At 52.5% G+C, this 14,867-nt stretch overlaps 1 protein-coding gene across 1 annotated transcript in view; it reads right to left on the bottom strand.

Moving 5' to 3' along the window:
- Positions 1-14,555, bottom strand: part of SLC22A1 (solute carrier family 22 member 1) — a 28,180-nt gene extending 13,625 nt beyond the window's left edge. The window contains exons 1-7 of the mRNA XM_019663758.1: positions 13,278-14,555; positions 7,982-8,085; positions 5,980-6,134; positions 4,729-4,897; positions 3,378-3,492; positions 3,041-3,147; positions 7-84 (exon numbers count right to left, since the gene is read on the bottom strand). Of these exons, the coding sequence (XP_019519303.1) occupies positions 7-84; positions 3,041-3,147; positions 3,378-3,492; positions 4,729-4,897; positions 5,980-6,134; positions 7,982-8,085; positions 13,278-13,688 (1,139 nt within the window). The 5' untranslated portion in view covers positions 13,689-14,555. The remainder of the gene's footprint in view (positions 1-6; positions 85-3,040; positions 3,148-3,377; positions 3,493-4,728; positions 4,898-5,979; positions 6,135-7,981; positions 8,086-13,277) is intronic.
- Between the last annotated feature and the right edge of the window lie 312 nt (positions 14,556-14,867).

Below are 14,867 nucleotides of genomic sequence, written 5' to 3'. Positions count from 1 at the left end.
GAGTACAAGAAATCCAGGTAGAGGTTCCCGCCCGTGGCACCCATGTGCAGGATGAGGCCTTGATAGAGCACGGAGCTGGTGAACCTGAGCAAAGAGAGGCCAAGTCAAATGCAAGCTCTGTGGAAGAGGAGAATGAGGGCTCCGGAGGGAGGACAAAGGACCCTATAAGCTGGAGAGAAGCATGTGTCACTTGATTTAGAATGTCCTGGAGCAATATGAGAAGAGGGGGCCAAAAATCAGAAAAGGTATCCTAGAAAGGCCCTGAATGAGAACTTCCTTTCACAATTTATGTGGGAGTATGACCTCCAGGATATAACCCACATCTCCTGAAGATCACAAATGATTGCTACTGCATACTGAGCACTGCACAGGTCTCCGAGGGGACAGGCAGAAGATAGTGGTGAGTGAGCCGGTTCAGCAATCAGACTGCTGTATGAGCTGTGTGGCCTTAAGTAAATTAACTAACCTCTCTGTGCTTCAAGTCCCTCCTCTGTAAATAGAATAATAATAGCATCTACCACATTGGTTTGTCTTGAGGACTCATTAAGTTAATGCACAGAAAGTCCTTAGTATAGTTCCTGGCACATAGTAAGCACTCAGTAAAGATGAGCTTTGATTGTTGTCACCAATGTCATCTTTTCAAGACCTAGTACGCAGAACAAATGAAGCAGAGACACCGGCCGAGTTTCTCTCTCCAGCTCCACAGTGCTGCTCCCGCCACCACATCGCACTGTCCCGAACGAGTGCTGTTTACGAGTCTCTTCCGCCCCATATCCCACTGCATGACCCCTCCATCCGTATTCGAGGAAAAAAGAGCCGTATTTCAGAGTACGGCACCCAGGCCGATGGGGGTCAGCTAAGTCGCTCTCACTCCAGAGAAAATGTAGAGGCTTCCATGTGTCACTTTTGGAAAAAACTAGATGATTTTAGAGGCTAGAAACATTTTATGATTATATTAGCATTTGCTCTGTGAGAAGAGATTTTGGTTGATAAAAATTACAGTCTTCTCTCAGCATGCAAATTGCCTATCAGCTCCAAAACTGAGCTCACGTCTTATGTTTCTCATTAATATATTAATATAACCCCCTGGTTTGATAAAGCTGTACCCAGAGAACCACTGGGATGCTTTGGTTTCTAGTCCCAAATTATTCCGGACTAGATGAAAGTGTCAAGAGAACGGGAAAGAAGGCGCTTGCTGCAACTCCAGAGTCTAGACAAGCCCAAGTGCCCCCTCCAGGCCGTTTGGCCAGGTGAATGGGAACAGTCACCTATTACCGACAAAGAGATTGATTTGGGAGAAAGGAATCGCATACCCTAGATTTTCCCGTCCAAAACAAAAAGCCAGTCAACAAGTGTGCAGGGCTGCCACCTTCTGGCAGGACCCATGAACTGCGTGTGCACATTGAAAGAACAGCTGGTGGGGAGCATTTCCGGTATCTAGTCGGGCGGACACCGTTCTAAGCCCTTTACACATATTATCTCATTAATTCTCCCAACACGCCTATGAGTAGGTACTGTTTTAGCTGATGAGGAAACGGAGTCACAGACAGGCAAGGAAACTTCCCGAAAGCCACGCCTCCCCAGGTGCTGTGATGACAGGGGAAGGTGAACAAAGACCTCTAGGGCCAGGTCCGGCGGTGGGTGCCCGGTGGGCCGTGGAAAGGAACTGCTTTTATTCTCAGAGGATTAGGAAGCCAGTGCACAGCGTGACCAGGGAGTGAGCTGGTCTGTTACGCTTGGAAAGGAAGATCCCTGTGCCTGCTTTGTGACCAGCGCCTGAGGGGCACCGGGGTGGGAGCTGACAGACCAGCTGGGGGGCTTCTCCGGTAACACAGGCAAGAGATTATAATACTCCAACAGGGAACTAAGGGTGCAGGTGATGAGAAATGACTGATTCTAAATATATTTTGAAGAAAGCAGAATTTGCCAAAGGATTGGGTGGAGGGGTGTAAAAATACAGGAGTCAAAAACACGTGTCGGGGATGGCGAGGGGGACGGAGCAGCACAGGAGAGGGAGCAGGTGTCTCTACCTACAGTGGGCCGCGGCCTCTACATGGAAGAGACACTGCTGAATGCAACGCCGACTCCCAGCAGAAAAGCACCCACCCAGCACCAGGGTGTTTGCTAAGGCTCCTGGGAGGTCACGTGGCTGCACGCAGGGCTCCCTGGGCATGGCCAGCCTGCATCTACAGAATTTAGGATGCATTCTGCAAAACAGTGTTTATTCATTCAACCTTCAGCAAATATTTATTGGGGGTCTACTACGTGCCAGGCACTGCCCTATTCGTTCAGACCCTTAGTTCCAATAGAACCTTCCCTGGAAGTGCACACAAGTGTAGCAGCAGCACAGTGGCCAACGGGGGAGGAGTCGGGAAGCCCAGAGCTCAGCTGCTCAGCTTAGGTGTTGGGGGAGTGACCGGAGCCACCTGCATGTTGAGGAGGAAGCCCTGATGTCAGGAAATCCACCCGATGTCCTCTGGGAAAATAAGGTGGGGCGTCCCCTCAAGATAGCAACCTGGGAGGAGGGTGCAGACCTCTGGTGTGCGCGAGGGGTACGTGGGTGAATCTATGTGTATGTGAGTTTCCTAGTCAGTGGATGACAAAAGCAGACACTCTCAGGCAGGGCAGATGAAGCTCTAAAATGAGAGGAAGAGCTCTTCCCCCTGGAAAGCACCAGGAGCCACTGAAATCTCATTCACCTTCTGACACTAGGTCAAACCTTGGCTATTCCCGAAAGACAAGCCAGGTGGGACTTGAGGCAACCTTGGGAACCCTTCGTCATTGTTCACTCGTCTTACTGTTGCCCTCTCATATGTCCGAACTTCTTCTTACTAAAATGAGGCTTTCTCCCCCCATTATTCAATCCTCAAGGGAGAAATAAGCATGTCTTTCTAAGAGCTCTCTGACCACTCACAAACCATCTTAAAATTCTTTTTCAGGTTTCTTTCCCCCAAGTTGTTCCACTGCCTTTGACTCGTAGCCCAGTGCGTGGGCAGCATGCCATTCCATCTGGGGGAGAGGTGGCGGGAAGGCCCCTTACCACAGATACATCAGGATGCAGGTGTGCTTCCTCAGGTGTGGTGTGCGGACCAGGTCTGTAAATGAAGGGCTCAGCTTTTCGGTGACATCCTCTTCGAGAGAGAGCATCTAGGAAGGAGTTAGAGAGCATCCACCCACCTCCAAGCTGTGGTGAGCAGGAAACGCTCTCGGAGGGCCCCCTGAGGCCGCCATCACCATGGCTGGCTGCACACTCCATCCGTCACCCCAAGTCCCTCCCAGGCCCTCCTGCTTCCCAAGGCAGCCCCACAGGCGTTTTCTAAGTCATAGACCCAACCCAAAAATTCAGTGACCTGGGAAACCCCTTACTAACTTATCACCTTTAGATCAGCAGGAGGCAGTTTGCCATTCTTTTGGGCGATGTGGTCCATTATTCTTATTGCTTGAGTGTTTCTCTGTTGCGATAACAGCCATCGGGGTGACTCGGGCACACACCTGTGGACACAGATCACCAGTATGTGGCGTTTTCTCCAGAGCTCGTCTGATATTAAGTCCTGATCGGAGCAAGGCTCTGGCTCACAGCAGTCCATCCTCCTCACAGTGGGATGGTAATTCTTCAAGAAGTAAAAGTGGACAAGGATCTGGGGTCATCGTGTGCCGGCCCGGGAGACCCACGCAGGAGCTCTGTGAGTCACAGGTGCTCTCAGTGCCACCTGCTAAGAGTTACAGACCACTGAGCAGAGGTCCCAGTCTCTCCTGGAAGCTGGTAGCCTGTCCCTCTGGGAAGTTATTCACACATAATAGACGCACCATGTGTTCCCCACCTTTGTGTTACAACAGGATGTCTCCATGTATACGAGTGTTATTGAACAAGTCTCAAAATCTCTCCAAAACAAACAAACAAAAGAACTGCATTCGCTTTTCTTTAACATCAGATAGACACCATGCTGTCCATTTCAAACAGGACAAGGGTGTTACAACTCAAAGATGGAGACTGTCTGGCATAAGGTGCTCTGAAGAAAGCACAGGCACAGCCCCACGCTGCTCGGTCGTCCAGACTCGGCCGGGGGGCCTTTCCCACTGGACAGCCCCTCGTCTCACAATGACAAGAGAAGGCAGGCTCTTCCTGAACGTAAATGCACCCCACTTAGGGGCCAGCCTTCAATCAGGGAGACTGAGTCTGCTTAGTGCCACCCACAGATAAGATCTGTCCTCAGCAAAACAGTGACAAGAGGTGCGTGGATGAGATATTTCTCTCCGTCTCCCTCTCTGCTGTCCTCTCCCACAATAAAAACGCATCAGTCTAGTTGCTTATTCCTTAGACCCTGCCCTGTGTTCACAGATAATAAGATTAACACCTCATTTAGTTTCATAATGGTTTAACATGCACATTCCCCAGAGAACATTTCATTCATTCATTCATTCATCCATCCATTCATTCAACAAACAGCAAATGCCTGCTATGTGGCTGGCTGGATTTTTGTCTGCCTTGTAGCATCACACGTCTCTATCTAGGAGGATGTAAGTTTAAAGAGGCTCCGTTTGAGGGTAGGTCCCCTTGCAATGAGGAGCATCCTATTATATTAGGACACCCCAAATGCACTGGGTGCTGGGAGTGGCCCTGTGCTGTGTGCGTGGCCACCATGGCCGTTTTGGGGGACGGCCCACATGGCGGACAAGCTCAGCGTACAGTCCTCAGTTAACCATGCGTGATGCCAGGAAAGGCATTACCAGTAGTAGAACAGGAAGAGGAGGGTGGGTACAGAGACAGCCAGCTGCAGCCCCCGCCAGTGGGGGATGGCGTAGGCCAGCCCACAGAACAGCACGAGACCCACTGTGAAGGCCGTCTGGTAGAGGATCGCCACCGTTCTTCTGTAGCCCAGGCCCACAAACTCTGTGACTGAAACAAGAGACATGTCAGTATCCAGGCTTCTTGGAGGAGAGAAGGCAGACGCGGGGCGTCCTCAGGCCCTTCCTGTGAGCCCCAGCCTTGCCCCCACCACCTGCTCCCCAGACTCCTCTCAGGTGTGTCATCCATTTCTCCTGCCCCAAATGACAGCCAGGCTCAAGTCCTTCCTTCATCCCCCTGTCCTGCTGACAAGCCAGCTTCAAGGCTCCCCAAGACACACCACACTGTTTTGTCCCAGCTTTTCTCATCCCCTCATTGATCATCTATAATTCTCATTATCAGTCCATGGGGCGCTCCTTCCGTAAGCTCCAGACTGAGCTAGAATATCCTTCATGACCCCAGGAGTGTTCATTAATTAAGCAAATAGCTTTGAGTGCCAACCAGGGACCTGGCCTGTTCTGGGTGTTGAGATGCATCATGGACTCTGTGGGCAGAGTCCTGCCCTTGCAACCTCACATTCTCATGAAAAATGGCACACGATACACACAGCAAGCGAGTAAATTAGATGCCTGATCAGAACTCAATATGTGCGATGGGGAAACAAATTGAAGGGGGACACCTCAATTAAAAAAAAAATCATGATGTTCGTCTCCTCTCTTATTCCCTATTATGTTTGCTCTCCTAACTCTTGAATGTCCTTCAAACCAGTTGCCTTGGTTGTATGTCTTTGGGGAGGTGCTGTTTCTTTCATATTTATAATGTTAAAATACAGTCCCACCTGTCACCCCTCTCTGCGCCACCATCACTCCTGTAAACATATTAACATGTGATGTACTTGTTCCCGAACAGATTAGTTGATATGAAAACACTGACTTATTTAAGGAGTTGAGTCTTCCAGACAAAACATAAAAGAAAGAAAGAAAAGGGGGCCATCCCTACACCATGTCCTGCCCCAGTCACACAGACGACAAATAACAACTAGAGTTATGATGATTTCGCCAGATCCTGCAAACACACACCCCCTCTCCCAAAAAAAGGCCACCTTCACACTTGGCTCCATCCTGCTCTACTCTACTACCTGACCTCCATGCTTCCTTAAGGTCCATGGACACCCCAAGCCAGTGGATGCTTACTCAGGGTGTAGCCCGCGGTCCAGCTGCCCTTGCTGACCAGGCCCTGCATCAGGCGGAAGAACAGCAGGGATGTGTAGTCAGGTGCGACGGCCATGAGGATGCCTGAGATGGTGCTGACGAGGGTGGTGGCCAGGAGACATAACTTCCGGCCGAACCTGCAGAGGCGTGGAGACAGGGAGGCGAGGTGGAGGTGTGGCGTATTCGAGGTCAGATGGGAAAATGGGAAAGCAAGGGTCCCCATGGGGAAGTGCATGTCACTGCTTTCCTGAGGGACAGTGGGGTCTGTCGGGTACCGCTGCCCCACCTGAACACCCAACCGCCTCCGTCCTCGGCGAACAGTGGCTCTTTTGAGGTTAGTCAAATCACTCTGAAGAGGAATCCTGGTCGCTCTCAGCAACATGGGTGGGTGGCCTCCCTCCGCAACTCTCCCAGTTCTAACACTTGCCTCCTCTCAGAACCTTCGTATTTAAGCGGCTGCATTATTATTAACAGGATTTAACAGGGTGCACCAGAAACCAGGCTTTTCCCCCACACAGCTAACTTATCAACGGTCATGAAAGCTTTTCTGGGAAAACATTCAGTTCTAATAGCATAACTTCTAAGAATTATTTTTCCTTTCCTTTTTTGAATGAAATGGGCCAATTACTTGCTAAAGCGTCATCCCAGCATCGTGCTTCATGGATCGACCTTTTACACCGACCCTCATTCTCTCGCAGTAAGGAACGGGCGAGCCCCACCTCAGTGTGGTCGGAATGACCTCGCCCACACCCAAGACCGCTCCCTTGGCCCAGCACGCGCGAGCTCGCCTTTTCTCTGTCATCCTCCTTTTTAGACTCCAACATTTCACTTCATTTGTCTACTCTCCAGCGTCTCTCCTCAAACCTCCTGCCCTTTCCCCATGCCACCCACACCAGCCAATAAACTTGCTCGTCTTTTACTAAATACAGAAACTCCTCATCTGAAGCCCACGTCGTCTCCCGTCAGAATATTCAGACCCACCGGCATCAGTGCCCATCCCCTCCCTCTTGTCTCCTGCGTCTCCTACCAGGGGCCACTCCACCCGCTGCCCTCAGGCCCGGCCCCCTGCCTACGTCCCTTAGCTCCCTCGCCCTCGCCACGATGACGTCCTACTCATTCCAGACGCTTCATCTCTCTGGTACATCCCATTCCAGCTGTCCTTCACAGCCAACTTGTTTTAAAGATGTGTCCACGCATATAAAATCCACTTCCTCATCTCTCGTTTTTCTTCAACCTTCCACTGACGCCATTCTTGCCGTGAGTACGCCTGGCCACCATGCCCGCAGACTGGCCACTCCCCTCCTGGGCCAGGCTCCTCTCCTGTCACATCACCCTGTCCCAATGGGTGGCTGCCTTTCTGTCTCGCTGCCATTTCTTCTAAATCTCCTTTGCCAGCAACTCCTTCCCTACCAACCTCTACATGTTGAAGGCCTCCCTCTATACCCTCTTCTAGTTTATCTCAAACACGGTTCATAGCTTTAATACCAATGACTGGTGCCCAATCCCAAATATATAACTCTAGCGAAAACCTCTCATCTGAGAGCAACCCATACATCCAACTTCTACTTGACCTCTCTCCTATGTCTCACAGGCTACTCTTAACACATCTCTGATCTTAACACTTCTAAGACAGAACTCTGGATGGCTTCCCACCCCCTGACCCACTCTGTCCCATCTCAAAAGATGGCCCCACCCCCATCCAGCTGCTCAAAGCATAAACCTTGGCCTTGTCCCCCTTTCTCTCAGCCCCCCACCCTAACTACACAATCTGCATACAGCTTCAATCTCCGAAACAAATCCCCATCGTAAATCTCCACCTTCCTCCGTCTTGCTCCCCACAGTAGCCCAAAGCATTAGCTACCATCTTGTCTCCAGAAACTTCTGCAATAGATTCCAAGTGGCCACATTCTTCTACCACTGTCCCTGAAAAGCCCTTCCCCTCATTGCGTGGGCGCTATGGGCCGTTGGATCGGCCTTTACGTACCTGTCTGCAATGTAGCCGACGCCCAGAGAGCCCAGGAAGAAGCCCACGTTCACGCAGGACTGAAGGAGGTCCACCTTCCATGAGTTCTCACAGACCAGGTTAAACTGCAAGGGCCGCAAGCACAAGACCGTGTGTGAGTCAAGCTGCACCGTCCACCCTCTCTCCGGACAAAGTGAATACAAATCACACAAAATGTGGTGTCCTTGGGCATTTCACATCATTTCCTCTTACCACATCATCACTAGACAAATTCAAGATTTCTGGTGGCTCTCAGTCAGTTTCATTATATGCCTAATACCTTTGACCCTCCCTACATATTAATTAAAGAGGCTGTTGTCAAGTGCTCTGCCCCTGATAGCTGGTCATCAAAGGACAGCGTGGCTGGTAGGTTTTCTAAAAAGAAATACAGCAAAGTAAAAAGAAACGCAGCAATTTTCCAAAAACAGAAATGTACCAAAATAAATATAGCATTTTTTCCAGCTCTTAATTAAGTACATATTTATTAAACATTTAAGCATGTAAATTCCACCGATAATTATGCAAATTCTGTTGTGACGGACAGAGCGGTGACTGGCAATGTGAGAAAAACTGAGCAAAGACACAGGGGTGAGAAGGCGGCTTCTCGGGGCCAGCATGTGCTCTGGCACAGTGTGTGAGCGGGACCCAGAGGTAGGGGAGACTGAGAGGGGCCACATGCCCAGAGCCAGGAAAGGCGAGATGATGGGGGCTTAGAAACGGAGGACAGGCAAGCCAGGTCTACCTGGGGAAGGCTTCGTTGTTCGGTGTAGATGAAGTCCCATGTGCCTGGCACAAGCATGGGTGGCACTGTGCACACCTGGGCACGGTGGGAGGTCTGATGTGGAAACATCACCACTCCTTGTTAGAGCTCAGAGGGGGCAGAGACAAGGATGCAGCTCCGGGGGGGGGGGGGGGGGTCTGGAGGGCACAGCCGGCCCTCACCCCCCCATTCCTGGCACAGCCCTGTTCAGGTGGTATGCAGAGACACATTCTTTCTTTCCTCCCTATTTACTATGGATTCAGGTCCCCATCCTACAGACAACCCTAGGGGATGTGACGGCAGGGTAGTCACTGAGCAACTGTGGGCCTCAGTTTCCCCATCTGAAACGGGTATTGTGCCTGTCCTGTCATACTCACAAAGCGACTATGAACGCTGAATGGGAAAAGCCATGTGAAATGGTTTTGGTAAATAATAGACCATTGAACTTTTAAAATGGAGGTTTTATTACCCACCACCCTCACACCTCTGAATTTGCCATTTTGAGTCATGTCCTTGTGCCGGCCCCAGAGGTAAATCATTAAGGGCCCCCGGCCTCTGCGCTCAGCCAGCCTGGAGTTCCGTCTGACTGGCTGCTGACTTCCCTCAGAGGAGCTCTTTTTAAAATAAAATACAGGTAAAACTCCATGTCACCACATTACTTTCAGAAACTGATAATAAGCCTGTCCAATTATCTGTCTTATGCCCAGACCCCGCTGTCTGTCTGCTCCCGGGAGTAGTTCAGCTCTGGGGGGCTGACAGCTACAACTCGGATCACTGCCATTCTCTCCACCAATCCAGGTGTTCCTGCTCTTCCGGCTGGAAGCACGGCCTTCCCACGGAGCCCCTCCTGCCTGCCCTGGGCGCTGCCATTAGAACACACAGGGACTGATCACTCTGGGTGTCACTTGGCTGTCAGGGTCTGTATCTCCAGTTGCCCAGCTGTCTCTGTGTAGCCCCCACCCACATTGCCCAAGATGATGCTCTGTGTGCACAGGTTTCACTAAAGCCACAGGGTCCTGTGTATTGTCTCCTGTTCTAACCTTTGCAATCGGCACCTGTCAGGTGTCCCAGCCACCCGCCCTGAAATGCCCTGGGTCTGTCTTGTCCTCGGACTACGCAGAGGCCAGGGCTCACAGAGCTAGGCGAAGGGGCGTCTGGCCTTCCCGCTGAGAACTCTGCCCCAAACATCACTGAGGACCTGTGTCTAGAGTTACCTGCAAGGCGTGCACATCTGCCATGCCCCCTGCACTCCCAAACTCACACTCAACCACTGCCCTCCCCTCTATCACCCCCACTCCCCACCCCTGCACATCTGTGCACCCCGGGGAAGACAGGCCAACCCTGGGGAAAGCTTGGGGCTATGCAAAGCGGGGAGTGCTGAACGGGGGTGGGGGGGGGTACTCCTGGGCCCCATCACTGCTGCTGGGCTTCAACAGGCCCAGGGCCTGTGTCTTGGGATGTGTAAAAAGCAGCAGGTGGCATTTGCCAAGCTCATCTGATCGTGAGAAGCACCCAGAGTTCATTAGAATACAGATTCCCATGGATCCTGTCTCAGCAGGTCATGGATAGGAATGCAGATAACCCCAGGATCGGGCAAGTTTGGAAACAGTGACTGTGAGCACCGCTCTCACCTTGGGCTCATGCTCAAGGCCAGGCGCCCCTAGCCTGGTGCAGGGCTGGAGCTGCAGCTGAGAGGGCCAGGCATCCGGACAGGGGAGTCAAAAGCAGGCGCACACATTCCTTCCCCAAGGGCCCTGAGGGGGGTGAAACCGGTAATTCAAACAAGTTGCCTCATTGTCCTCCCTTCAGCAAATTCCAACGGCCAAGGCAAGGCTGAGTTAAAGATTATTTCTGTAGAAATGAGTAACTAAGGTGAATTCCCCAGGAATAATCTGCAGCGTAGGATGAGGAGGCAAAGGTGCTTTGGACGCAGTTGTCAGGGAGAATTCCACGGGAGCTCACCACCTGGAGCCATTTCTCCTGCCCCCAAAGCCCTGCGTCTCATCACCTTCATTATCTGCAGACAATCCCCCCCGGCCCTTCAAACGCAGCCTGTCCCCCAGGGAACTCTCTCCTGCAACTGCCTCCCTCTCCGCTCTGTGGATATTTCCAGGACTCCCCCAATCCTCACCAACACTTAGATCTTGGGTCACTTGAAAGCCCTGATCCTTGTTGTCAGATGGTTCTAAAGCTCTTTCGGTCCTCTTGCCTCTGTCCCCTCCTCTCCGTGACGGCGGCCCCACGTAGGCCACCACCTTACTTACCACCCAAACTGCTACCTCTCCTGTGTTCCAGCCTCCATTTCCAGCAGCTCCGTTCACCAGCCCCCGGCACCCCTCCCCCAAGTCAGAGCCCTCAGGCAAGTTGGGTCCCTCCTTTCCCCAGCCCATGCCAGGACTGTGTCTCTTAAATCTGCTCTTCCTGCTATCCCTGTGACAACCATGCTGGCTGACATTTCTCGCTGAGGCGCATTTCTCGGCCTCCTCACACTCTCCCTACCTCCGAGGGAGCTCCCAACCCCACCAACACCCTGCGTTTGGACCATTGCCAAGGTCCAGCTAGGATCATCTCACTCCATTGCCTAAACAAGACCAAATTCCCTCATTTGGCACAAAGTCGGCTTGCCAGGTTTAGCAAAAAACAAACAAAAACAGGGTGCCCAGTTGAATTTGAATTTCAGATAAACAACACTTTTTAGTATAAGTATGTCCCATGTAATGTTTGCCTTCCCTGCCTCCATTATCAGTATCAAATGTTATGCAATGTCTGGGACGTAATTATCCTGAAAAGTATTCATGATTTACCTGAAATTCTAATTTAAATGAGTGCCCTGTATTGTATCCGGCAACTTTACATAAGGACTCTGTCTGTGCTCTAGCCCGAAACTGAAGTATCACCACCATTCTCTCCAATCTCCCCACCCCCCCCCCCCCCCCCCCCCCTCTACAGGACCCTGAATCCGAGTCAACTCAGCAACTCTCTGCTCCCCCATCCGTTCCCTATTGTAGCTGCTCAAAACACCTCCCAAGCCTCCATTCAAATGCCACCTCCTGCCAGAAAATTCCATCAGCTCAGCAGCTAAGAACCCCCTCCTTAGAGGTCATAGGCCCTCTGCATTTGCCCACACATGGTCTTAGTCTCACCACTCCCTCCTTCTCTCCCTCCCCAGAGACTGCAAACTCCTGGAGGGAACCTCAGAGCTTTCTTCTCTGTCCCCCTCCCAGCATCACGCCCAGTGCTGGAGCCCAGGAAAAGCTCAGAGCGCGTTTATCGAATGAACAGATAGATGACTGCATCTGATCCTTTACAGGCAAAGTATGTCTCAGGCACAGAGAGCAAACTGCCCTGCCGTGGGCTGCTTCTAGAGTCCCAGCAAGAACGCTGAACAGTTCAGAGTCCTTGGATGACGTGTCATCTAACTGGTAATGTCTTTGGAGGGAGCCTTGGACACCAGGTGTCCATGTTGCAGCACGAAAAGCAGGTCACACCAGCACCTGCGTCTCCTGCAAGGAGCCTTGCTGCTGTGTCCCCTCTCCCCCCAGAGCATGCTGATCAGGCAGAAGGGACACGGCGCTTTCCCCCAGTAACCGCCCCAAATGTGTTACCTGCTTTTCCAGGGGACCCGAGCCCTCCCCAAGACCAGGCTTTGCTAACACAGAGCCTCTGCATAGGTTCTGGCCTGTGGCTTCACCAAGTGACCATGGCGCCCCTCCCCAAGCGCCCACACTTGTCACAGTATAACAGTTTCAAAAGTGTCCACAGAGAAAAAGAATCTGGTGGCTTTTTACTAAGATATTCTCAAAACAAAATGCTCATGTAACCCATTAAATGATCCAAGCGAGGCCCTTTGACACCGCTGCCTTCTCTCCCAAGGCCACCGATGGGGCCGCCCAGTGTAACTCAGTTTGCGTTGGCTCAGCACTTTCACAGAGCACTGTCAGCTGAACTTCACAACCTAGGAGGCAGGCCATTATCATTCCTGGCTTCCTGCTGAGGAAACTAGGGCTCAGAGAGGCTGAGCACCCTACTCAGTGATGCTCAGCTAACCCAGGGCTTGGCCGAGATTCAAACCAGCTGACTCTCAAGCCAGGGCAGCTTCCACACAGCTGGCGTTTAGCTATCACATACCCACGACTCTGGAAGGGGAGGGGGGCCCACAATTCTAATGACGAGGTAGCTGGAACACAGGTGAATTCTGTAGGATCTCGGAGAAGCAGGGAGTGGGGGCAGCAAGAAGAGAAACCCCAGTCCCTCCATAGACCCATGTCCCAACAGTGCACCTCAGCCTGGCTCGCGACGCTCTCCCTGACCCTCAGCCTCCTCCTCTTAACACCCAAAGCCTGTGAAAGATTAAACGGGAAAGCGTGCAGTGTCCAGCCAGGAACACATACTGTGTTCAGTGCATCTAACACCCCACCCTCTTCCCTGATGTGAAAGCTGAAACTTGCAAGATTTGTGGTATATTCCTCCCTGCCCTTGAAACCCACAAGTTGCCCAAAACGCAGGGTCTGCTCTTACCTCGGTGACGATGGAGGAACCCGGCGTGTCGTACACCCAGCCGTGCTGACAGGGGCCCAGCGGCAGGTGGCTCCTGTTGGAGGCCAGGCTGGCCAGCGGGTCCACGCAGCCCAGGGCGCTCTGGTTCCAGTCCACCTGGTAGCTGCGGCACTGGCGGGGGAAGGCCTCGCCCGCCGGCCCCGGGCCCGGCGCCGTGAGGTTCAGCTCCTCGTCCAGGCTCCATCCGCACCGCCGGCTCAGCTCGGCCACGCCGGGGCTCAGGCAGCGGTGGTCCGGGGTGAAGGCCAGGAAGACGATGCCCATGTAGATGGGGGCGAAGGCGGCTGAGAGCAGGCACAGGCTCAGGAAGGCTTGCTTCTGGAACCAACCAAACTCCCCAACCTGCTCCAGCACATCATCCACGGTGGGCATGACTGGGCCAGCACCCTCATCACTTTGATCAGACTTACTTCGGCGGCAGCGGCCAGGGTCAAGGTCTCGTGTGGGCTTCTCTGCAGCAGGCCGGTTTGAAATCAAGTTGCTGTCTAAGCATGATACACCTGGATGCCAGCCAGTTAGAAATAATCTTTTACCCCGAGGTGCCGGCTTCAGGCACAGGTGCAAGGCAGGAAGATGACCGCCAAATTGCTTGGCGAGGAAGCGAGTCACCCAGGCTGAGGTCCTAATTCTCTTGAGTTAGAGCTCACTCACAGAGCAAGAGGGGACAGCCAGGAGGCACCGTGTCAACTCTCAGTCATCTTGAGGCCTCTTCCAAAGAGATCTATTTGAAAACTTCTTTTTGTAATCCAGATAAATCAAAGATAGCAAACTGACTGCCAGCTGCAGCCGCAGAGGCTGCGAAATCCTGCAGCTTACACTCCGTTGACTGGTTGACCCCACGTCCCACGGCGAAGCCTGGCTCCTGAGCTGAGCCTCCGCTGAGCGCTGCGTGTTTGCGTCCCAGACTCCACTTCTATCGGTCTCTCAGGACTCTGAAGGCCAGGATCTCATGGAAAAGGAAGCAGTGAATGACCACAGGCCAACGCTCGAGACACCAGCCATCCATCCGCCAGGTAAACCAGTGACTGTCAAAGAGGAGGGCATCGGCCTCCTTTTTGGAGCACCTGCTCGGGGCTCAAACGTGTGCTACCTGATTCCTCCTCACGACAGCCTTCATCATAGATGCTATTTCTGTCCCCGCTGCACACCTGTGAAGCAGGCTTAGGGAGGCAACAACAACCTTCTAGGTTCACAGTGTTCCTGAACTTGAACTGCTCCAGAGCGAGAACACTTAAATCTATGAAGCTGCTCTTGGCCCATCAGCTCAAGAGTTGGCTCATTTGTTGACTCAACAAACATTCCCCTAGTCCCTGCACATTTCAAGCAGTGCTAGGCTCTGGGTCAGAGATGGAGCAGTCCCCAACTCCGGGGACAATCTCACAAAGGGACAGCCCCAGGCAGAGGGCACCAGGGGAGCCCCCAAGCCCGCCCCTTCACCTGGCATGCTCCATACACCCGGCGAGTTAACAGGGTGAAGGGGGGCGACAGGAGGTGAGGACAGATTGGGGGGGGAGGGGAGGCAGACGGACAGTAAGGCGGCCCGATGACCCC

This window comes from Hipposideros armiger, unplaced genomic scaffold (genome assembly GCF_001890085.2).
Source record: "Hipposideros armiger isolate ML-2016 unplaced genomic scaffold, ASM189008v1 scaffold_404, whole genome shotgun sequence".
NCBI classification, from domain to species: Eukaryota; Metazoa; Chordata; class Mammalia; order Chiroptera; family Hipposideridae; genus Hipposideros; species Hipposideros armiger.
Note: the sequence above shows the minus strand (reverse complement) of the source record. Positions and strands in the feature narration are given on the sequence as shown.